Source organism: Strix uralensis, chromosome 8 (genome assembly GCF_047716275.1).
Source record: "Strix uralensis isolate ZFMK-TIS-50842 chromosome 8, bStrUra1, whole genome shotgun sequence".
NCBI classification, from domain to species: Eukaryota; Metazoa; Chordata; class Aves; order Strigiformes; family Strigidae; genus Strix; species Strix uralensis.
The window spans coordinates 27874269-27898782 of NC_133979.1; the positions used below are offsets into that span (position 1 = coordinate 27874269).

The window sequence follows — 24514 nt, forward strand, 5'->3', positions numbered from 1 at the left end:
CAGCTTACATTATGGGATCTGATGCTGGCAATAAAACGCAACCAAAAAGTTGATTAAATATTCAGGCAACAGCTAAATTAGTTGATTTTAAAGTAGCTTTGTAATGTGGTCATGAGCGTCGTGTGATTGCAGTATGAATATGTCTTGTGACAGTTAAAGAGGGCTGAAAGTTGGAATGGAAGCTTTTCATTTTAAGCCTTCAAAAAAAAAAACCACCTTAGTAAAAACATAGTTGTCTTCTTTAGTTTTAGACTCACTAGAGGAGCTCCTGAATGTTAAAAAAGCCATATGCCACTTTCTTTCACACCACAACTGAAAGGATATGGTTCTGAAACTTCACCAAACCTGTAAATGATCTGTTGGAGTTAACTGACCTTAACAGTCAAAGCTTTCTGAGCAGTCTCCTAATCTCAAGCATGTCAGGATCTTTTGCATTTTGGGGTTTTCTGTTGCTTTTTTTTTTTTTAAACTGCTCCATTAGTTATACAAACTTGAACAGCTCATTTGAAAGCATTCATCTGACTGACCTACTTATGGCATCCTCACCTTTTGTTAAGGTATTACCACCCTCAGAAACATACAGCCAGCAACTGTGTCCTAGACAGTTTCAGCCATAAATCAGTAATGGGATGACTGCACCGCTCATCCTAGGAGGACAGTTTTCAACCTAGCTGGAAAGCGCTGTGACAGTGTTAGGCAGCCTGCAATAGCCAACTTTTGAGTTTCTGCCCCGAGGGACTGAAGGCACTGTTCCTGGATGCCAGTATCCTCTGCCATCCTTTATACGGGCCTTACAAGACTCTGATGTTATTGCAGCACAGAGAATAAAGCAGAACACAATAAAAACTAATGTACTACAAATATCCTTGAGATACCTTAGCAAAAACCGTAAAAACAAATAAACGTTTGAGGCAGGGATGGAACAACAGATTGTACGTCTGCATGTCATGAATTTGGTCACAGGATATAGGACAGTCTCCACACGACCTGGGGGTGGCAGGCTTTCATTCAGACATTCCTGCACTTAGCAGAGGAACAGCCAGCTTCCTTCCCCCACCCTCATCCTTTATTCAAGCTTCTTATGAGCATTTATTGTTCTTTAACTAAACTATTCATCTTGTGACTTTGAGGTCAACAGCGTACATTTTCTTAGGTCACTCACTGCAGTCACACCACAGCTGGTATTTCAGCTGTATTTGCAGTTGTGGAAACCAAAGCCCAAACTGTCCCTCTGCATTTTCCCCAAAACATTAAGTACCTTTTCTTATTCATTTACTACCAAAAACAGGTCACACAGAGATGCCTTTATATGTGATGAGCAGTTCCACTTCTGCTGCTACATAAACCTCTCAAAATTGTAAGACAAATTTGCAAGCTGCAACTAAGGCTGCCTGCTCATTTTCAGTGACCTAAGGAACCAGATCTTGTCATGCCTCCTAATGAAATTTAAAGACTAACATCTGCAGAAGAGCATTAATTTTGTCTCATGAACAAAGTGAAGCAGCAAGTAAAAAATGTGCCTCGTGTGGATATCTAAGTGATGCTTATGGATAACGCATGAAAATTGTCTTTCCCTCCGCACAAAATTAAGGCAACAGAATCCACTTTCTTCTTTCTTCTGGAGGAAGTTATTGCTCTAAAATACTTACACCAAGAGAAAAAGTAATGACAAATTCAAATTGCTAATCTCTATGGAGAAGTAATTTTGTAATGAACGCTGAGAGCAAACACTTTGCAGTAACAACTTCTCTAAACCATTGTAAAGAAACCATCACTGGTGTAAATGACTTCCAAGCAACAGCTTTGCTATAGAGGCTAAACTGTGCTTAACTGAGCTGTCTCAGAACAGGCTGCCAGGAAAGCTCAGAGAATGCAAACTCTGCAAAACACATACCTCGCTTCCTCTGACATGTGCCTGTGATCTCTAAAGCCAAACATCCAGCATCCAACACAGCTCATGGACCTCAGGAAACTTTGGGAACTTCAGCTGCAAAAGTCCTAGGTGATAATGTCTTCTAGGTGCTTTTGGATACTCAACAGGAGGCCAAAGTTGAGTCCTCTTTGGTACCCACAAATCTAACTCGCACCAAAAAAATCACTAAACATATTTGTAATTACTTTTTCTGTTGAGATATTAATCTTTTTCATATTATTTACTAGCATATTGCTAAATTCATTGATGCCTTGTAGACTGTTACAGAAATCAATATTTAATAATTTGCAGCATAATGCATCCTTTTCATAGGCTCAGTTCCAGAGAACTCCCCACAACAAGTATTTAATCTCTGGTGCCCACAGATCATAATTCAACTACTGTATCACTGGAAAAAGTATTTTTAATCAAAAATTGCTCTGCCTAAATATTCAGAAAATCATCCTATTGTTAGACAAAAAAAATGGTCTTTCAGCAATAAATTATGTTTCTTGGCTCAGAGACAAAATACTAGTGATTCATCACCTATTCACATATGACTGTAGATAGAAAATTTGCACTGGACTCCAGATCACTGCAAACCTCACTCCAAATGCCAACATCTCTGAAGTATGACTCAAGGCTCAAAACAGGACTGGCTTAGTATAAAAGCTTATATGGGGAAAGTAGCAAGAGACTATTTCATACTTTTATTTGTTTAATAGGAAATGGCTTTATTCAACTTGAATTTTGGTAATCTGAATATCCAACAATTGCAGGAAAGACCACAAGTGGAGAAGTTCCATCCAAAAAAGAAAGGGGTAAACACTCGTGAAAAAGTTACACAGTTTACATTACCAGAAGTAAACCATAACTAGGATTAAGGCTTTAGAGACCTAACCAAACATCAGATGAAATAAATTACAACACAGCACTACCAATACAAAACTCCCTTATCAAAAAACCAAGCAAACCTTGACAAATAGCCTCTCGGCAGACAGGCTGTTAGGTGGATGACGTTTGGTTTAGAATAGCACATACTGCCCAGATTGCACTTTAGTAGGGCTAAGTTTTGAGACCCCCTCACCAAAAAACAGAGAAAATATTGATATCATAAACACCTCAGGCTGGGACAAAAAACCAACACTGTAATGGACACACTCCGTGCTCCAAGATTCAGTTCCACATTGTGATTTCTTCAGAAGCAGAGCTGGTTTAAGACATTCCTATATATCCCTTGAAGGCTGAAGCAAAAATAAATAGGCCTGAAAACTAGAGAATCACACTGGAGTAGTGTGAAGTACTAGCAACTGAAGAGCAAAAACCAACAGACCAATAAGCAGCCTCTAGCCACAAGGCAAATAAAGACCTACTCAAGCCATTTCTCTACCTGTGAAATATCGCTCAGGGTTGAGAGATAGCAAGAGAAACACTGTAGCCCAACCATCACAAGGCAGGTGGATCAGAAAGGCTCCTAGATGACAAAAGTGCATGAGACCTTCTCCCACTGCCAGCTATGGACCCCATAGGGACCTTGACCAAAAAACTAGCAGGGATAGGGGAAGGCCCCCTGTGGCTCCAGAAACAGGTTTCTCTGTGTCTGCTGAGCATCATCTCTTTTGGAATGGTAATGGTTGGGGTTTTTTGTGGTGAAGACTTCAAGGGAAAACAGGATTTGCATCTTTTGCAGAAGGTAGCATACATAAAATACAAAACACAGCAGCTTTGGGTGGAGGAGTACAATTCCAGATGTTTGGGTGTGTGCAGAACCTCCAACACCTAAAACAAAAATATGTGACTTTTCCACTCACCACCACCAGTTTTATACCACCGCAGCTCGAACTTCAGTTGAGCTATCTCAGTTTTACATTGCTGAGAGCAGGGAATCAAACCACTAGTTAAAAACTTAAGTGACAAAGATCATCATTATAAAACATAATTGCTATTTGTGGAGGGATTTAGAAAACAGCTGTTTAAAATGAAACTGAAAGAAAATGGAATTTAAAGCAAACAAAATGAGGCATTTGGCACATAAAAATTGTACTACAGCTTTCACATTGATAGCCAATGAACTGGGATGTGCTAACAATGACATTCATTTGCAGAGGAACAGGTCAATGAATAGACCACTTTGCATTTTTCCCTGTGGAAACAGCACATATTTAAACAGAAAAAAAAAAGATCAGGAAGAAAGACTGAAATACGAGTTTTATACTTTAACTGGCAAGATCAGGATGTATGAGAATGGAAGAGGTACACATTTTCTTCCCCAAAGGTGCCACTGATTTTGGGTGTCTAACTTGGCATAGCTGAAGAGCCAAATTTTCAAGTAGTACTAAGTACCTTTAGCTGAATATGTATGTACTCAGCTAAAGCACTTCCAAGTAGGTACCAAAAATCACAGTTTACTTTAGAGAAATCTTGGCCAGAGGATTTCAAAGGAAAGCACCAAATTGTATCACAGAACTGCCTGACAGCTGTTCATATTGTAGTGCCAACCAGAACCCCCATGTAGCTGATGTCAAAAAAAGACCATTATTCATCTGCTTTTATTCAGACTGTTTCTGTACACAGAACAAAGCATTATCCATACTCATTTTTTTCTCTTCCACTTCCCCCCATATACTTGCCCATTTTCCTGTATTTTAACAGACCACAAAAATGCACATAGAAATCATCAGGAACAAGCAATTTCTAATTTGCTTTTTAAACTCATCTGAATTCAGAATTGATGCTACACTTCTGAACAGTACCAATATCCTGGTTTCTGTATGTTTCCACACTGGATGTTACTGCACCATGAAGTGCTAGTCATAGCAGGAGCATTTCCCTTCCCTTGTGCGTGTGTGTGTGTTATGGCTACTAACTTCAGCAGGGGAACTAATCCTTCAGGTTTTACCCTCCCCCCTTTATTAACCCATCCATCCTTGCCACCAGCTTATACCCACCTACGGTGTCCTTCCTTGACATCCTTATCCTGCATGTGGCAGTGAATCGACAAAAACACTATCCTTATATAAAGGCAAAGGAATGGTTTGGTGTTTTTTAAAATCAGCCTGTATTCCAAACAACGAGCTTTAGTGCTTTCTCTTCAAAATAAAGAGCTATGTAGCACAAGTTGTGCATGAGTGATGTCTAACTCCTGTGGAGGCTTTTCTGTATGGGTTCATCTTTCTCAGCAGAGTACAACACACATTGCCAGTCCCAAAGGCCATGTAAGGCTCCTAAGCCTCCTTTTCCCTCCCTGTCTGCTCCCTGCAAGATCAGGGGCTTGGAGGCACAGGTGTAGTGCCTTCCTGGTGAAGACCTTCCCACTGCCTGCCAGCTCCCTTGCCTACTGGCCTGTAAGGACTGGGTGGCCCTTAACCTAGGGCTGGAGGAGCAGTGACATCCATGGCTTCCCTAGTTCTGCTTCAAGGGACAGCTCACCAGGGACAGGGCTGCATGGCTTCACCTGCACTCCCAGGGCACCATCCGATGTACATCATGACTAGGACTGGCTTGTATAGCATCCACAGCAACAGAAACCCAACCTCTAAGCACTAACAAATATAAATGTTAAAGAAAATTAGCTCTCACCCAAAGACAGAAAAAGAAACAAAGAGGAATGGCATCCATCATTGGAGACCCAACAGCACACAGAATAATCACAGATGTTCATGTTAGTTAAATAATGAATTTAAAAAGTTATTCGATATGTGGATTAGTCTAAGCTTGCCAACTTGATATTAATACAGTTTCTCCCAGCCTAGCTCTTCTTTGACAATCTGTCATAGCCTATCATGCATGCAGGTATTTTCACACATTTTAAAATATGCATTATTGACTAGAGAAGCTACTAATTTAAAGTCTGCTACAGTCTTCCTTATGTCAATTAATTTCTCTTGCTAGTCTCTTAACACAGTCCTTTAAATGAAGCGACAAACGTTTAAAAAGAACCACAAATGCAAAACCACTTGCAAAGCATGAGTAACAGCTGATTTTATAACTCTATTTCCTTGGCTATTTAAAAATACAAAAATACCTGCCAGTAGAGCTGAGTTAACATTATGGGCCAATTGCACACAAAGTTTAATTTTACAAGGCTATAAAAGAAGCTCTACCAGTCTCCTCCCCATTTGAGCTGCATTCTCACCTCTAAAAGACAGAGTTCAGTTCAGTTCAGCTTTCCAGCAACAGTTCAGTTGTGTCCAAAGCCACTGCCATATATGAATTTAACTGTAGTTTGCTTCTTTAACTAGCATGAGGCTGGAGAACTCAGTCATCCTGTTTTGCTTGGCTTTCTGAATGGGTTAAGTGTCTTTTTGATGCAGCAGTGCATGCAGGATGACAGAGGTCCCAGCAAGGGATCACAAGATCATCACAGCTCTGGGGCACTTCAGGATCAGCCTTTGTCAATATTTTGGCACAACAGTGACAAGTCTGAAGTCACTTTTCTGTTAGAAGCTGATAACTGATTTCTCTTTTGGATGAAAACAGCAGCAGTAAAGACTCCACAAGCAAAGATGGTCTGCACTCTCTAGTGGCTACTGTTAGCTTCAAGGCACAATTCAAGAGATGCGTTATGATTTTTAAAGCTCCTCACCTTAACATTTTTTCCCTAAGATTTAACTTGTTCCTTCAGGGCCCAATACCCCAGTTAAGATCCACTAGGCTGGACCAATGAGACCCTTTCAGACTCCATCACTGTAGAATGACAGCAAGTAAGCAACTCTCACTCTGGTCTCCTACCAGGGAAGGTTAAGAGGCAGCATGACCAGGGTACTGAGATACAAGTACGGAGACAAGACATCTCTCACACCACATATGCCCCTGCACAACCACCTCATCTGATCTAACCGATAAATGGGAATTTCACCAGCTTACAGACACCAGATACGATGCTGGTACAACCTCTTCCATACCGCTGTATGGGGACCACAGAGCCTGCCCGGCTGCCCTGTGCTGGCCCAAAGCATCACCTGAGCCAGGGCAGCTTGCTCCCACCACTGGATTTGTTAGCACTTCCACCAAAAAAATTATCCAATGCCAACTGATGACAAAGCACCTCAGCCTTGTCTCTCCAGCTTATTAATTCCAGCTGCATTGTCTCAGGTGAAATTATATTATAGTATGTCACTGTCATTGTCACCATCACAGCATTCAAATTATGTTAAGTACGGCATAAAACAAGCAAAAGCACAAAAGCAGCAGTGAAACTCAGGATCATCCTATCAGTTTTTCTGTCACTGGCAATCACAACCAAGTGTTCATATTAGTCAAGCCACGTAGTGCAGTTCCTACTTCAGTGCAGGATGTATCTACTGCATTTCTGAGATACCTTCCCTTCTTATGGTGTAGGAGACTAAGATATTGCTGCTACGTAGTCCAACAATTTATGAACTCTGTGATGAACCACTGTATCGTTTTTCAAGGACCAAGAACTCTACATGCTTGGTCAATAAAATGTACTAAGTAATAACTCATCCCAAAAAAATGGTGATGGCAACTGCAGAACTGCAGCTCTATTAACTCCTTTTTTTTGTATGGATAAGTTTAGCTGAAGGCAATATTTGTGACAAATTGCAGCCTGGGGAAATTTTCAGATCAAGGTAATAATGCCATGAGGTAAAATGATTTGCTTTAGCGTTGCTATATAATGCTGCCAGTTCTTCCAATGGGACACTAATTGCAGCCAGAGGCCACCTTGCTTAAAAAATATCTAAAGAAATATTTTAGCACTAAAACTGTCTGGAGTAATAAAAAAAATAAAGAATCCTTCCCAAGAAGGGGCACTGGGAAAGTGAAAGCAGGTACAGAGTTCAACAACTAAATGATTCATGACTGGGTGACAAGCTAGTGGCTTGTCAGCTGAAGCAGCTGGTCTCATGCTAACACCATCAGCTGCTGAGCAGAACCACATAGGTGGGAAGGGAAAGGGACCTCTGGAGGTCTCTAATCCAATCTCCTGCTGAAAGCAAGGTGCTCAGGGCTCTGTCCAGCAAGTCCTGAACATCAACAGATATGTCATCCCTTCTGCAGGATTTGGTTCCTGAGTTTGACTACACTCACGGCAACGTTTTTCCCTTGTACCTGGCTGGAATTTCTCATGCTCCAGCTTGTGTCTGTTGCCCCTTCTCCTGTCCCACTGCACCTCTGAGAAGAGTCTGGTCCACGCTCCAGCCCCAGCCACCTCAGTGGCCTTTTGTGCCACTGTCCTTGTGCTGGGGAGCCCAAACCAGACACCTAGCACTCACTCTGACATGAGCTGGACGGGATCCCTCCCTTTCCCTGCCAGCTGTGTTCCTGCTAACACAGCCCAGGACGCAGTCAGCTGTTGCTCCCTGGACTCCTGGGTAACTTCTTGTGTACCCAGACCCCCAGGTATTAGGTTTGGGTTTTGGTGGTGTTTTTGTTTGGTTGGTTTTGACTTTTTGTTTGGGGTTGTTTTTTTCCTTTTTTACAGAGCTGCTTATTAAACAGTCAGCTCTCAGCCTGTTCCATTGCAAGGGGTTATTCCATCCCAGACACAGGCCTTTGCACTAGCTTTTACTGAGCTTCCTGAAGCTCCTCTCAGCTTGTTTTTCCATCCCGTCTCAATTCCCTTGAACAGCAGTGCTGCCCTCCAGTGTATTCATCATTATGCCTAATTTGGCATTGTCCACTCACTTGCTGGTGGTGTGCTCCATCCCATCATTCAAGCCATGAATAAGATGTTAAACAGTACTGGCCCAAAAGCTGATCCCAGACAGATGCCACTTACTACCAGACACCAATTTGAGTTCAGTGGCCCAAACAATTTTCGACTCACACTACCACCCACTTACCCAGTCCATCTCTAACCAACTTGGCTATAAGGATATAAGGATTTTCCTCTAGTGATACATAAACACAGGCACATTCTGTCCCTATCTGCCTTTCTCAAAGCTCTTTAACTACATGTCTCTGCCTCCTTCTGGGATGGGATGCTCCTCAGTGCTTTGAAAGGGAACCACCAGCAGGATCTGAGGGGACTGCGGAGGTGGAAAGTGCTTGTCCCAGAGCAGGCGGAACCGAACCAGCCGGTAACAGCAGGCATCAGATGAGTAGAAAAAGATCTGACGCCACAGACAGTTGCAGGGAAGGAGAAACAGAGGAGATTGCTTTAAATCTCAAAGAATGAATATGATCAAAACAGTTTAGCTCCTGCAGAGGCTTGCTTCTTTCTTTCTACAGCATGAGGAAGAGTCACTCCATATGTTTCTAGCCTCTCCAACCTCCTTAACTTAACTGTCCCACAGGTACCCATTCATCCCTTCTCCTGTCATCAACCCCAAACTTCCATCCTCACCTCCAGCTGCTTCTTGGCTCTGGATAGTCCTTGTCCATTTTCCAGACAGGATCTGGAAACCAAGCCCCACTGCTTCTATGGGGGGGGTTAAACCTCCAGCAGCAGCACAGCAGTGACACCCAGGGAGGTTAAGAGAGGAATTCCTTGCCCAAGACAACTGGTCCTCTGTCTGCCCCAACAGGAGACCACACAAAGCATTCAAAGGCAAGTCATTTATATTTAACTTTTTTCCAGAGTCATCCCTTCTAAAGTTGAATCTGCCTTAGAAATACCAATATACATTATCTTGCACAATTTGATTACTCTTGCTTCTATGGTGCACAGCTGGCCCAAGCCTCTCACTTTCTCAAGAAGGATCAGGAACTCGGCTACAGCTGCTAAAAGCAGCTTTGAAGCCATTTGACCTCAGTAATTCTTCCTGATTTTACACAGATGACAAGGGTTGCATCTGTTCTGCCTCATTTTTGCAAATGAGTACCTGATCCAATGTTTCCAACAGGTTTTAATAACTACTATAGAAAACCATGTTTTATGTGATAAATGTCAGCAAATGAACTGAAAACCAATTGCCTATGGTATTTCGGAAGGAAAATGACATGGCAGCCTACCCCCTCCTTCTGTAGAGTGAATCATTAAAAAAAGGCAGGAATAAAATTCTTTGTTCTTGCCACGCAGCACGGGGTGGGCAGCACATGCTGTCACTGACAGTTTCTTTGCTTTCTTAGTGCTTATTCTTTCCTTGCAATGAAATGCGAGAAGAAAAAATGGTATCTGAATCACTGAGAGTTTTTTGATTTAATTTTTAAATTGTTTTCTCAGTAGCCACTCTCCTACTCTACAGAAAATACATAACAACCACCAAATCACCCCATTTGTAAGACAGTATCCACTGCTGCTCCAGTAATTGTAAGGAGGGGTTCCCATGTACAGAGCCAGAAGAAACAAAATACAACAGCTTTTTCCAATTCCAACAACCTTCAATGCACCAAGCTTCAAATTAGCAGAGTTTTCGCTCAGAAATAACAAGTAGTATTCTGCATTTTAAAGGTGATCGAGGCAGTCCTTCTAAAAGGACCAAAACACTTTAACATACTGTGCTGAACATCCTCACAAACAAGGAAAATTGTGGGTTTCCTAGTACAGCTCATCCTCCCTGCAGGCTCCAAAACTGTACCCATCCCAGTGCAGCAGACTTCACTGTGCACAGCACCACGGCAGGCACTCTGCTCCTGACATTACACCACCAAAAGACTAAACTAGAGATATCTAGAGAGAAAAAATAAATCTTTCAACCAACATAAACCATAGGAGTTTAAAGCCAGTTCTTGCTCCATCATTCAGCTTACCGATATCAGGGCACCAAGGAGAAAGCAGTAGTCTAGGACAGGGCAGGACTCTGACAGGGCCTGAAAGCCAGCTCAGACCAGCCAAGCGTCACTGACGTGCTCCTGACCCTGCTCATCATACAGCAGCATAGAGGCTAGATTTCATTTGAGTCTGCAGGTGACCTTCGTATTAAATCCATCCTTACAGCCTCCACTCTTTCTTAGTTGAACAACCACCACCAAAAAGCAAGTACTCTGGATCATTCAGCTCCCTTGAGCTTTCTTGTGTGAGCCTCCAGGCCTCCTGCATTTAGGTGCTGGAGCCCCATATATAATTCAATGTTATCAGATCTGCTCTCCTCTGCAATATTAATGTCAATGCTCATGTTAGTTCTCACCAGTCTGACTACCATGCATGTAAAATGTCTAAAGTAACTGTGGTTGGAACACCACCACAAAATATTAAGTAATTTAACAGAGGGAAAAAAAAAGCATTGGCTTTGACTTGCAGTGTTGTTTAGAGCACATGGCAGTAAGTACGTTTTACACTTTTAATGTACAATCCAGCAAGATAACTGCTAAGGTTGGAAACTGAAGCAAAGTTTAAAAGTGCCAGAATTCAAGCTGCCTAAACAACACTAATTTGACCATTCCATACGTATAAGGTCTAGAACTACGTGACCAAAATATTTCCCTTCATAATCGGTCTCACCAAGGGCACAGAATGGCCAGTGCTCACTCCACAAGCTATTCCTTTTCCTTTTAACTTGCACATTATTCTGTCTATTCTTCAGAGGGAAGCCATGGATTTATTTGCCATACGTCATTCAAATCCCATTCTGAACACAGAATTTTTATCTTCCACATAAACAAGTTATCTTTCCTAATGACCCATGTGAGATGAGATGACAGTATTATTGTTGTTTTACAAATGGGAAATGAAAGCAAAGAGATGAAAGTAAAATGCCTCCATTTCTTTAGGATGCCTTAACTGAGACTTCTGAGACCTGATTTTCAGAGAATTTAAGAATTACTATTACAGCCCTTCATGGTTACATCTACCCAGTGCAACTCAACAACTTGCAGAGATGCTTTAGGTGGTTTTCATTGAGTTAGTTCCTGAGCCAACGTAGCCATGCCATGCTGCCTCAGCTGATCAGCTCTAGTGGAAGAAACCAGGCAGCTGGCCCAGGTTGCATTTACACACATCACTACTGACTCTAGGATTCAGCCTAATACTTCAGCAGAGCAGTGTGCTACAAGGACCTACTACACTATCTGGGGTTATATCTGACATTACTAGGTGATACTGCCTGCACTGCTGAAACTCTTGAGGGGCTCCCAAGCAGAGGTCCCACCAAGTTCAGTAGCAGCTAGGAACACTCAACACTTCCAGAAATCAGATCTTTGAGCATCAAAATGGGCACACAAAAAATGTGAACAGCCCATTGGCAGCCCACCATGTAAAGTCTAGTTTAAGTAACTTGCCGTGAGGAACTTGAGAACCCAAAGGTACAGAAGTATTGCAGCTCTCCAGGACAAAGCTCTACTGCTTCAGTTATTAAGGTTTCCTTCCTCTTCCAGTGATTCTCCCACTCTTAGTATTACTTCTTCACCTTCATCAACTGCTTTCTTCACCACAGCTCTGACTCAGAAACAAGGCACTCTGCTCTCTGAATGACACAATGGTTCTGGGATAAAAATATCCTAATAAACATACATTACACTGCAGCATCATACTCCAATTCAGACTATTAATATCTTTGGTGTTTTCAGAAACATACTTTTGAAAATTCCTCCTGTATCAGCAGAGATAACCATTGCCTATCTGCAGGAATCATAACCTCTAGAGACACTAGATATGCTACAGACTCTTGGGTCAATAGACTAGCTAGCAGCAATAGTAGGTTATCTACTTGGACTATCAGTGGAGGGGGATAACATTTTCCTGCAAGTAGGGAATTTCTCAGAATCCCACAAGGAACAAGACAGTGATTCAAGTCTTCAGACAGACATCTCTTCCCCATTCACAGCTCCATCCTAACTGTCCTCCCCTGTCCTGCCCTTCCTGTCCATATTCAGCCCCTCTTATCACAGCCTCTCTTCAGCGGCTCACTCAGTCTCTTTTCACACAGACAGTCTGAAATTTGTCACATCATCTGAGCCACGCTGCCTCCCCAATGCCCTCATGCAGGCCTCCTGTCCAGGGGTCTCTTCTAGCTCCTCACTTCATTGAAGAAGAGACAGAGTAAAGAGGCTCTTCACTGTCCCTCCTATCCCTTTCCTCTGCCTGTCCAGAGCCCTACTTCTGCTCCCAGCCTGCAGCTCCTAACATAATCAGTCCATGTTCCCTGCATTCTTCAGTGAATAACGTTAGGATGGTTTAGTAAAAGCAAGTTAAAGACAGGAAGAGAGGAAAAACTGAATACTTTAAAAGGGCAAAGCATTTGTTATTTTTATTCAAAGTGCTGTGGCAAGCATAATTATGCAAATTCAAAAAACTTGTCATAATTGACCTTTTCCAAACATGTATGTCTGTGGGTCTAACATACAATTCATTGGTGAACCCTGAAATTTATTAAAAGGTCAGCAGTTCTAGAACTTCTTCTCATTTCATCATTAAAGAACTTAAGATACACCCAGCAGTAATCACCAATGAAATACAATCTTGCTTAAAAACATGTAACAATTTTCAAACAAGTTAGAAAAATGTGTATCATTAAAAAGGTCTGTAAAAGGAAAAGAAAAAACTTGTTCTTGCTACAGAACCTATCAGCTTACTTGGTGTTCTAAAAATTCAGCAATGCCAGAATCCAAACCTTCTGGTCATCTGAAGCCCTTTAAGCAGATTTAGTAAATGGTCAGGAGTCACTACTGATTCAAACTAAGTTTACTGTGGCAGTGTGTAGAGCAAATCTAAAATCTCATTGTGTTTAGATCCTTTGGGGCTTGGCTGTCTCTTCTGCCCTATTGCTCCAAGATCAGTGTATCAGACATCTGTATTCCTTTGGGGAAGATTGTTCTCCACCTTTCTGATCCCATTCACAGCAACATGGTCTCTCCGTATGTTGAAAATTGGTTCATGCTACAATCTTTCTATGAAGAGCTCACACGGAGCCTGCCATAACACCTAGTAAAATGAATCTCCATGAAGACTTCTGTGAAGTAAAGACTAGCCAAGGAGGGATTTCAGACAGAACATGTACGGAAGAAAAACCCAAATAAAAAGCCCCACAATTTCACAAATACTCACAAGCCCCAACATAATTACTCTTGAACTTTATGCTATTAATTTTTTATGCATGGTCCACTTGAGAAATTTCAAGTATTTTTTTCCTTTCAAGAAACTGAAACACGATGACAAATAGGCAAAGCTGTCCTTAATTAGAACGGTAGTTACGACAGGAAACACTGACCCTGTTCTGTGACAGAAATGACAGAACTATGGCTTTTACCAAGGGAATGAAGCATTGAACATATAAAAAGCTGAGGGCCACATCAAACAGAATTAGTTGCCAGAGCATCTCAGAAGATAATGAATCTATGACAATTTATGCCAATGAAGGCAGCTTGCCCTTGAAGCTCAAGGTAATCTTTTCAGAAAAGAACAAATGTTTCTTCTGGAATTTGCATGCAGTACAAGCCTTCGCTTCCTGAATTAATCTTCTACACAGCAGCATCACGGACCATAGCATGAATGTGATTTTTTTCCATTGATATCTACACTCTGAGAAATGTGTTGGTTCAGCTGCTTCTTGTACAACAGATGGAAGGACATCATAAAATATCAGATGGTCCCCTACCAGGCTCTTTGAAATTCAAATAAGGTTACATACCCTTCACCCCTACCATACAAGACCACAACAGGGTTGATTACAGAAATACTACTTACCAGCACAGGTCTGTGTCAAATCAGCAATGCGACAAAGTGTCAAGCTTAGCAGCAGGGTTTTAACTGTTTATTTTCATTTAGCACCTGCCTGCAGCATCTGTCACCACCGGAACGTTCCATGAAGTCCCAAACAACCATCACAAGGACACCAAATATAGCCTGGCACACAGCAGCTGGAATTATCCTGCCATACTAATTCCATTTTCATCCAAGATGGTCAGCAACTTTGGATCCATTTCTGGAGATAATGCAATACCATAGCAATTATTCAGTAACCAGCTCAATAACTTGCATTAGTTAACAGACTTCACTTTTGCTGCTCTACCTTCATATACATTCCAGGAGGTAGTACTGACACTCGGACGGAAATGGACCAAAAACTCCCACATGGTGTTTGTGCACTGGTTGATCTTACCATTTAACATGCCTATGGAGATAAAATACTTCACCAGATCGGGAGGACTTCATGCAAGAAGTGCACAAGCCCACACGTGCATGCACTTGACGCAAATTGAAGACTCAAATTTCATGCAAAGTAACTAGTAAATGCATGTTCAACATTTCTGAAAATTCAAAGCCCATCAGTTCCTAATGCTCCCAGTCTGAATGTACTTGTTCTGAAAAGAACAGAAGCTCGTTAGTGCTCTGCATGAATTCAAACCATGGGCTATTACTCACAGAGAATAAGCCTGTTGTGTCACCCATCTGTAACAGCCATCTGGGACAGATGTTTTAAATGGAAACTGCCACAAGATTTAGGGTCCACAATCAACTTATCTTACAACTTGATCATTTACCCCTTGAATGTCCCAGTAAGAAATTATGGAGTCCCATTTGACTGAAGGAAGCAATACACATACTGTACATTGGCTTCCTTCCCTGATACATGAACAATTCAGAAAGCAGATCAATGCTATGCCCATACCATCCTAAACTATCCCACCCAATCCCTGCTGCTTGGAGAGCTAAAGCTCACCTGAATTTTTTATGGACATGGAATTGACAATACATTATGTATGCAAAGTCAGACCGACTATTTGTTTGCTTCTACTTACTTGCTACCAAGGACCTTAGTTCCTTAACACAAATAAATTCCCTTTAAAGCATGTTAATGATCAACAAGTATAAGCATCTTTCATAAAATTCTGAAACAAAATTATTAGCTATTCACATCCAAGTTCTGTGAATTTCTTTGCATGTCCATCTGGCAGACAGCTGCATTATTTATTTGCTGTCACAGTCAATAAATTGATCTACTGGCATTTAAAGGTGTCATCTTTACTCATTACAATTGCAATGATCGCTCCAGCACTGCCAGCATTGTATCAATGACCTGAGTTCTGATTACAACTTTTAATCTCTGCTAGTCACAAAAACTCCAAGATTGAATTCCACATATAAAGCAGTATCTGAAGAGACAGAAGAAACCAAAGAGCTAGGCTGCTTTGCTTCAAAGTTCATTGATCTCTATATGGTAAGAATTTGATGAGAAAGTTAATTTAATGACTCTTAAGTGCAACATACATTTTTTCAAGCTCAAGGTAGAACATCAGAACTGGTGACACTGTAATGCAGAATTAAGGTAAACAGGCTTCATAGACAAGAATGGGATTACATTATGCTCACAATGATGAAAACCCAATTGGTCACATCACAACCACTCTCCTCAAAGTCACAAGAGGAATGTGACCGCATCCTCAGAGACAGATCACACTGCGCTAGAAAGTTTGGCGCAGATTTGCTTACTCTCAGCCACATCTTCTGCGTGCTCTCCGCAGTACGCTTCCAAGCTATTTTTGCCGCAGTGCCACAGACCAGAACTCCATTTCTGCCCTGAGATATTTCAGGCTGGCAAATAGTAGCAACCCCACACCAGTTGACTAGGGGAACTGTTTAAAAGTGAGACGTACCGATACAGCTTGGAAAATGTACCAAAACACAAGACATTCAAGATGCTCTAGACTGTGTTCTAGCACACTCTAGGTGATACATACGAGATGTTTTCAAGAAAAGACAAAATGAACATCCAAGCTCCCTAGCAACGCACAGGCTGTTGCACGCTGCCGTGCTGTAATTGTCCCTGACCTGCATGCTCCAGCACAGCCTCACAGGCCAACAGCTCCATAACCATCACCACTGACTGAGGTGCTTCTGCTGGGAGAATGACCACCAGCATATTTCTCATGCAACACTCTGCAAGCCAGGGAGTGCTCAAGAAGACATGACAGTATCTTGGGAAAGAAAGGAAATATATGTAGAGGTCAAGAGCTAACATGAGCATACGCATGTACTTCAACTGGAAATTGAACACCAGCTGAAATAACATCACCTCCCATTCACTAACATCCCAGGGCAGCACAGGAACTAAACACAGCAGTGACCTGCAACTCACAGCCACACACATATATATATATAACCGCAGCCAAGCCAAGCCACAGGAAAAGTTGGAATTCTGATCGTGCCTCACTAGGGAAAAACACAATTAAACTATTACGCTTGGAAAACTTCCAGCTCTATGAATCTGACAAAGACATTTATGATGATAAAGGAATAATAATGTCCAGTAAAATCCCTGTACATAAAAGCACTAAAAGAGTTTTATAGTCAGAAATCCAAGGGAAGAACACTTTAAACAAGTTAATGTTTAAAGTTTTTCTATAGAAGAGGAGTAGAATGATTTTTCCATTTCATAAACTGAAGTTTAACTTCACAGCTATCTGTAACCTATCACACTTTTCCTGTCAGACTAAACATCTCTTGTTTGATTACAGGTCAGAGCAACTTATTTCACAGGATATTTTTGATGAAAATAAAAACTCTGGGCTTCAATAAAAACAGACCAGTGTCCTTTCTGTGATAGCGAATTTTTAACACTTCGATCCACTTTGCATTTCTATCCTTTGAAGGATGCCTAACATGAGAAGGAATTCATAACACCATCCACCAACAGGAGTGCATTACAGTAAGACATATTGACATGCTTGCTCTTTTTTATTGATCCACGCAACAGGTTGTTATTTGAGGTAATATTAACAGAAATGTCCCATTACTTAAAGAAATTATTTCACAGTTTTTGGAAAAAACATTTGGCAGAGTGCTGCCATCTGCACCAATATTTGAAAACCAAGCTATTCAAATATGCATAATTTACTTAATCTTATGAAGATATTTGAAAATTAGAGGCTTTTTATTACATTTTCCACAGAAGCATCACTTTGCATATCAAGTATTATATCCATCTGGAAAACTGACACTTGGAACAGCCTTGCCTTTTCAAGTCCATATCACCTTGTTGTATTGGGCTCTTCATACATACCAAGCATATGACTTCTGGAATCTGCTTTTGGGAAATAAGGGTAAGGGGATACAAAAACTACACAGATTGCTCAAATGATGACAATAAGAATTTTAAGTATTTTGAAAATACTTGTGTTGTGAAGACTTCCTGCATTTTTTTTCCTGTTTATTTTAGAATCAGGGACAAGAGAACAGCTTGGAGGAACCCCTTTTCTTGAATAGGTTTGAGAACTTCAGGTGGTTAAGAACTTCACAGCTGATTATGCTGACAAACAATTCTAGTTTTGGACTAGTCCAAGCAGTAAGTGAAATAAAAGAATTTCCAACACACATGTGTTGGAGCTGGAGCCTGTTCGGGATTGCACCTGTTAGAGCCCAGAAACTGGAGATAGAGACTGTGGCCACTCATAGTTTATCCAAAACAGCTTCTGCCACCCTACCTCTGTCCCTCTCAGTGATCACCCTTGTTTTGAAGGGGTGTCCCTTGTCCCCTCTATTTGCTGTTTAAGCCTGGGAAAGGTAGAATGAAGACTCCACAGGTTTTAACTAAGCAACACAGCTGCCCATTAAACCTTCTTGACTATAGCACTTTACCTAACCACAATATTTAAAACACAAAAAGATTCTTTCCATTTTATCTTGAGCCTCCACTGAACAGCACACCTGAAGCAGACATCCAGAAAAGGGAACAGCATACAAGAAAGAAAACTTCTGGAATGATTCATTAACAGCACAGTCAAAACCAAATAGGCTTTATTAGAGTATTGTTGTGCTTTACTGTAACAGATCAGTGACATATTGAGGGTAAGGCTTTGGAAAAAGGTAGTTGCAAAGTCCTTCTACACAGCCTGGAAGTTTCTAGTACCAGCCCACCAGACCTTTCTAGCCATTGGCTAAGTTCTGGAAGACTATAAAGTAAAGGCTTCAGAGGACTGTGCTGCTATGTGTTCTGAGCTCCTGAGCAAACTGTAGGAGGGGGACTGTGAAGCAGAAATGAAAAAGGAGTCTCAAGCTGACTTAGGCATTTGTTCTAGAAAAACAGTAATTTTCCAGGAAAATGTTCTAAACAGCTGAACCTTATCAAGAGGCTGGATGTGAACTGTTCATGCAAGGCATGCTCAGTGATGAAAGATTAATGTGCACTTTACTTTAGGGAGTTTGAATATAAGGCGATCTCCCATCTTCAAATCTACTTTTCTGAATTTCTTTACGCACAGTATTTACAATACCCACTTCTGTTCTTAAGGTAGCAGAAGAAAGAATACTTTTGAGTAGACAGATTTGGACAGACTGCAAAAAATTGCTAAATATTTGTTAGGGCTGAGCTTAAAATTTCAATCTTGTTTTAGTTTCACATAGAATAAGCTTTTACAAACTGATTTGTAAAACAAATATATTGTATTAAAACAAGTGAATTGTACTACAACTAATAAACTGAACCATCTATGATAATTGAGTATTTGAGAGCAGTAGAAATATATACTTAAAGGTAAAACAGTACACTAGGAAAAATGATGTTGTCCTTGGAGGTTCTGTCTGAACAATCAAGGAAACACTTTTTTACTGTGTGGATGACTGAGCATGGAGCAGGTGACCCAGAGCAGCCGTGGAGTCTCCATCCTTGGAGATATTCAACAGCCATCTGGACATGGTCATGGGCAGACTGCTCTAAGTGACTCTGATTGAGCAGGGGGGTTGGACCAGGTGACCTCCAGAGGTCCCTTCCAAGCTCAACCATTCTGTGCTTCTAAAATAAAGTCCCTTACTACCATCCAAAAAGGTAATCAACTTGTATAATTTCTGGAACTAATGAATGCTAGCATCAGATGTGCTTTGGCTTTCCTGGAGAGAAATCAGATCTCTGCATGTTTTCACTGACAACCCACCCAGACAAGGTCACAGGCAGACACTCTGGCTGGCCCTGATATGGTTACAACAGCAGTCAGCCAACTGATCTAGAATGTTTCATTCTACAAACCTTTTCTTCAGTAGCATTTTCAGTCAGGTCTCTTCCCCATTCCTTGTCTATCAGTTTTTACAAAACTCAGCCTAATACCTTTGCATCAAAGCTCTATTAAACTGGAAGAAACCATTCGGTGAATAAAAGTTATAAGTGAGGAAACTTACAATTCAATATATAAGCCTTTATTTCTGTTGGAAACCAAGTTAAAAACATGTTACAAGGAGCACAGTCTTCTGCTAAACACTGTTTCTGTAAAGCATACTAAGCATACAAGAATTACAGGAGAAGCATTACCTGCTTGTAGTTCTCTGGTTGTCTGACGAGATCTGTTTCTGTGACAGAAAAATGTCCAAGGATCTGGTCCATATGGGAGCCACTAGTGAATAAATGGATCTGGAATAGATTAATTTAAAATATATTTGTCAGTACAAGGACCAGATCATTAACAGCATCATTAGCTACTGTCTAACGGCTGCATGGATTGGAATGGTGATGTGAACCAGTGGCTACAAGCCCACTCCCAGTGAACAAGTACAAATGTAACTACTACCACCAATACAACAGCCTGCAGGAAAATGATGATCGTGCACCACAATCATCTCACAAAATGGTCCAATCTGGTATTGTTACCAGAACCACACACAGGAATTGCTACTGCTGCCGCCACAGTAAAACTGAAAGACTTTTCATCCTGTCTTAAAATCTTTCTCCTCACACTACACACACTCTTATGCATAGCATGAAAGGAGAAACCATTTACACAGATGGCAGAAGTCTTAATAGAGGTAAAGGATACCCTCAGAATAACTTTTTACTTCTTCCTTTAAAGCTGAAAATGTTACCTAGTTACAGCAAGTTTCTCCTTTGCTGCTATATATTGTTGGCTTTTGCTTACTGGGACCTTGTCCCAGCTGCGCTGGTGATGGTATCATCAATTACTTGACGAAGAAGCTTCCCAAGTTAGTCAAGGGAACAATAAAAAGCAATTCCTCCTATTCAGAGCTGATCCCTTTGTTACTGTAATAACTGCAGCTGCCAAACAAGATAGCAGTGCACATTTGTCAGACAATCTCTCATATTTCATTAATATTTCTGCCAGAAGACAGAGAATGTTTTCTGCTTTTCTTCCTTTATTCTAATATGAACTTTATCATACACTTGGGTATTGACAACTATTTTAAAGTTGACAGGCACTGGGTAATTATCAACCCTTCCCTGAAACTTCAGAATATTTTAGCGTTCCTTTCCCAAAACTCACTTCTGGTGACAACCATCTGTCACATGTGCAGAGCTATGCCAGTTTAAAAATAAAAGAGCACCTCCCCACACAATGTTCTTCCTTTCTACTTGCCACTCCTCTCCCTGCTGCATTCTTGCGTAACTCTGGCTGCCAAACCTTTGGGCCTCCAGCACCAGGGATGAATTTCAGCCCCTCTTCAAAAGTATGTTGCAACAGCATAACTGGCTAAAGCCCAAAACAAATATTCTAAAGCTGTAACAACAGAAGAATAAGGTGTTATCCTGAGACCGTACTAGATGGATTCTGGAATAATCCAGTATTTGTATTTTTACATTCTGTTAGTGATAACCACAACATACTGAAGATGAAACAAGGTTTAAAGAGGGAGACAGTACCAAGGTTAAAGCAGGTAAAAGGGTGAGAGACAGAGCATGTATAGCAGTTGCTTTGTGGCACTGGAATGGACTGAGGTGGAGGCAGGTCAGATTTAACCTTACACTAACCTTTGCATGAGAGTACAGGTACAGCCCCCCACTGAGCACCACTTCTGGGGAGTTTACAGTACCAATTCCTAAACGCCCTTGAGCTTAGATGCCCTGCAGGGAGATCAGCTTCTCTAATTCACGCAAGAGAAGATGAAAAGGGGCCTTGTTGACAGTTCACACACACTTACTTATACTGTGTTAAAGAATGTGCTATTAAGAACTAATGGCAAATTCACTTTAGGAAAAAACAAATATTTTCAAACCAAATATCTCAAGACAAAACAGATTAATTAACCAACGTAGTAATTTACAGAGTAACATGGCAGATTCTTCATGCCGATACAGATGCATCTAACAATTGCAGTTTAGCTCACTCAAATTACTGACAGTGAGGTAATCACCCAGCACCACTCTGCCCTCAGCTATTCAGAGATCAAGACTTAGTCCTTGTCCCTTTACTCTTTTACTACAACATCAGATATATAGATAGAATCCAACCCACTGTAATACATCTTATTTTATACTGCTTATCTTAGAGGAGGCACAAGAAACCACCCCATTCATAGGAGGTATTTCCCAGTGCTGCCCTGCATTCAGAACTGCATGACAGACTACAACTCTTGCTCTTACAGTTTCCAAGCATATTACAACCACTATTGTCATGTCACCATGATCTGATAATGCCAATTATGTTTCTCTTCTTCTATCACCAAGAATTCCATTTAACATCATTTCATTCCTACTAACTTATACAAATAGTCCACAATCAGATGTTCACCTGCTTAACAAAATTCACCTTTGAACCTGATCTAACCTTCCCCTATTTCAGGTGTAATTTCTGTCCTAGTCTTTTAGTGGATGGACAATAGCTGAAAATACTCACAGGAAATCCATCAGTTTTGCAGAAACTCACTTGTTCCACTATTTCTTTTCACATGCTGATTGTGGCACAGTGCATTTAACAGATCAAAAAAACCAACGGCAGTTTTAAACTATACAGGTTCTTACCTGTTTTTCTGAAACTATGCAAGGCTTTTCATTTACATTTAAGGCAAAGTGGTAATTCAAGCCTAACTAAAAACAGCTGCTCTCCCCTATGAATTCAAGAGGGATCAAAAACCAGGCAGATACATATTCCTCCGGCACTTGACAGAAAGAGGAAGAAACAGAACAGAAGGAACCAAGAGGTGTTCCTTAACACAGTAATTTATCCTTCACGCTTCCATATATTTGAAGGTATATCAGGTAAATATGTACCACTGAGAATTTCAAGGGAATTATAATGGTATTACTATATTATACTTTCAAAGCAGGCCAACCTGTCCATGTTGAGAAGCCATTATAATGTTATTCAACAGCTCATAGCCTCGGGCTGCAAAATTCCTCAGCAACAGAGAGGTTAAGATTTCCCCAAGGAAGTCTTCCTCCTACAACAGGACATGTGTGTGCCTGTAAGCTTCAACATGCCTTCTGGGAGCTGAAGTCACTGAAAAGCAGCTCATCAGAAGAACGAGCAAAGAGGAACAGCCAGTCAGCCCACCTAACAAGCAATTCCTAACACACGACCCACTGTAGCTCCGGGGAGGCTTCCCTCTCTTCAGTAACCTACACTGGTTACTGCAGAACTTCATATCATCAACCTTAAGTGGCTGCAGGCAGGGCAGAGTAGAGAGAGGCCCCGGCAACCAGTTTCTGTCATTTGTGTACTTTAGAGAAAGAACAGTCATTTATTTTTGCCTGTTTCCTCCTCATATTTCCCTCCTACTGCTCTCTTACCCTTTCTTCAGGCAGTACAGTACTATTTCATTAAGACATGAGTCATCACTTCTAACCTGAAAGTACATGTCCCTGATCACCCAAGCAATTCAGGATTTTTTCACAAAATCACAGAGACGGAAAAGACCTTTGGTAGTCCTACCTCCTGCTCTAACAAGGGCTATCGCCAACATCAGTGGCCATTTGTGGTTTTGTGTATATGAGTCTTGGAAACCTCCAAAGATGGAGACCGTTCAGCATCTCTGGTGACCTGCTCCAACGCTGCCCATCATCCCAGAGAAGCTTTTTCTAATACGGATGAACCTGTCAAGCTATAATTAGCAGCCCCTTCCCCTTTGTCTTCTGGTACTGCTGAGAAGACCATGGATCCACCTTTGTAACGACCATCCTTGTAACTACCCCTCAAATAGCTGAAGGCAACTATTACATGACCTCTCCCTCAGCCTCCTCTTGGAAGTCATGCCCAACTTAGCTAGCCCTTGACTGTCTTGGTCACCTCCTGTTGGATCCTCTATGTACAATTCTTACTTTCAGTACCAATATCCATACTAAAAAAAAGTACAGAGTGGAAAAGCAGTCATCTCCTGAGCAAGAACATATTCTCCAAGTGTGATTTGTTTTTCTCAGAAAGTCCCAAATACAGAATATGGTATTTTAGAGTCTGTGTGAGTCACAGAATAAAATCTGTGGAAGTGTCGCCACTACTTGGCAAAAATTATAGCTCGTGATCAGCAGTAAATAAGACTGTTCCACAGTTGAGATACATAACCTGTTAAGTTATTAAACAGAGCGAGTAAAAGCCATAATTACAATTTTGTAGAGAAAGCCCTCTGTAAATCTGTCAGCATAATTAAAACACATAACACTTATTAGCCTTTTGCATACTGTGTTTGTGGTTTATATGAGAAAAGCAGCAGCTCATATAGAGGTCACATTGGGTCAGCTCAGTCTTCTACAACAGACTAGTTTAAAAGTTTTAAAATTAATGCAGTAGCACAGACAATTTCTCTATAAAGAGTCAGGAAACATCAATTATTGTTTATGCAGCTGTTAAATTGTATAAGTATGTTATATTTTGTGTTACCGTAAATGTTAACATTAACGTGGCACCATAATGAAGTCCCTTCCAAAGACACTTTTACCTTTCAATTTTCCTGCTTTTAATTCAGACTAAAATATAAATCATAGCACTGCACTTTATTACAGCTCTGAACAGAACTCCCACAGTTGCACATACGTATTTCAGCACACATAATATCAGTGTGTGATCACATATGGAGGAGCTGAGCTCCAATCTATCCTCCTATGTATACAG

At 41.0% G+C, this 24514-nt stretch overlaps 1 protein-coding gene across 1 annotated transcript in view; it reads right to left on the minus strand.

Moving 5' to 3' along the window:
• TEDC1 (tubulin epsilon and delta complex 1) overlaps positions 1 to 24514 on the minus strand; it is a 73004-nt gene that overhangs the window by 26505 nt on the left and 21985 nt on the right. The window contains exon 5 of the mRNA XM_074876803.1: positions 19993 to 20091. Coding sequence (XP_074732904.1) covers positions 19993 to 20091 — 99 coding nt within the window. The remainder of the gene's footprint in view (positions 1 to 19992; positions 20092 to 24514) is intronic.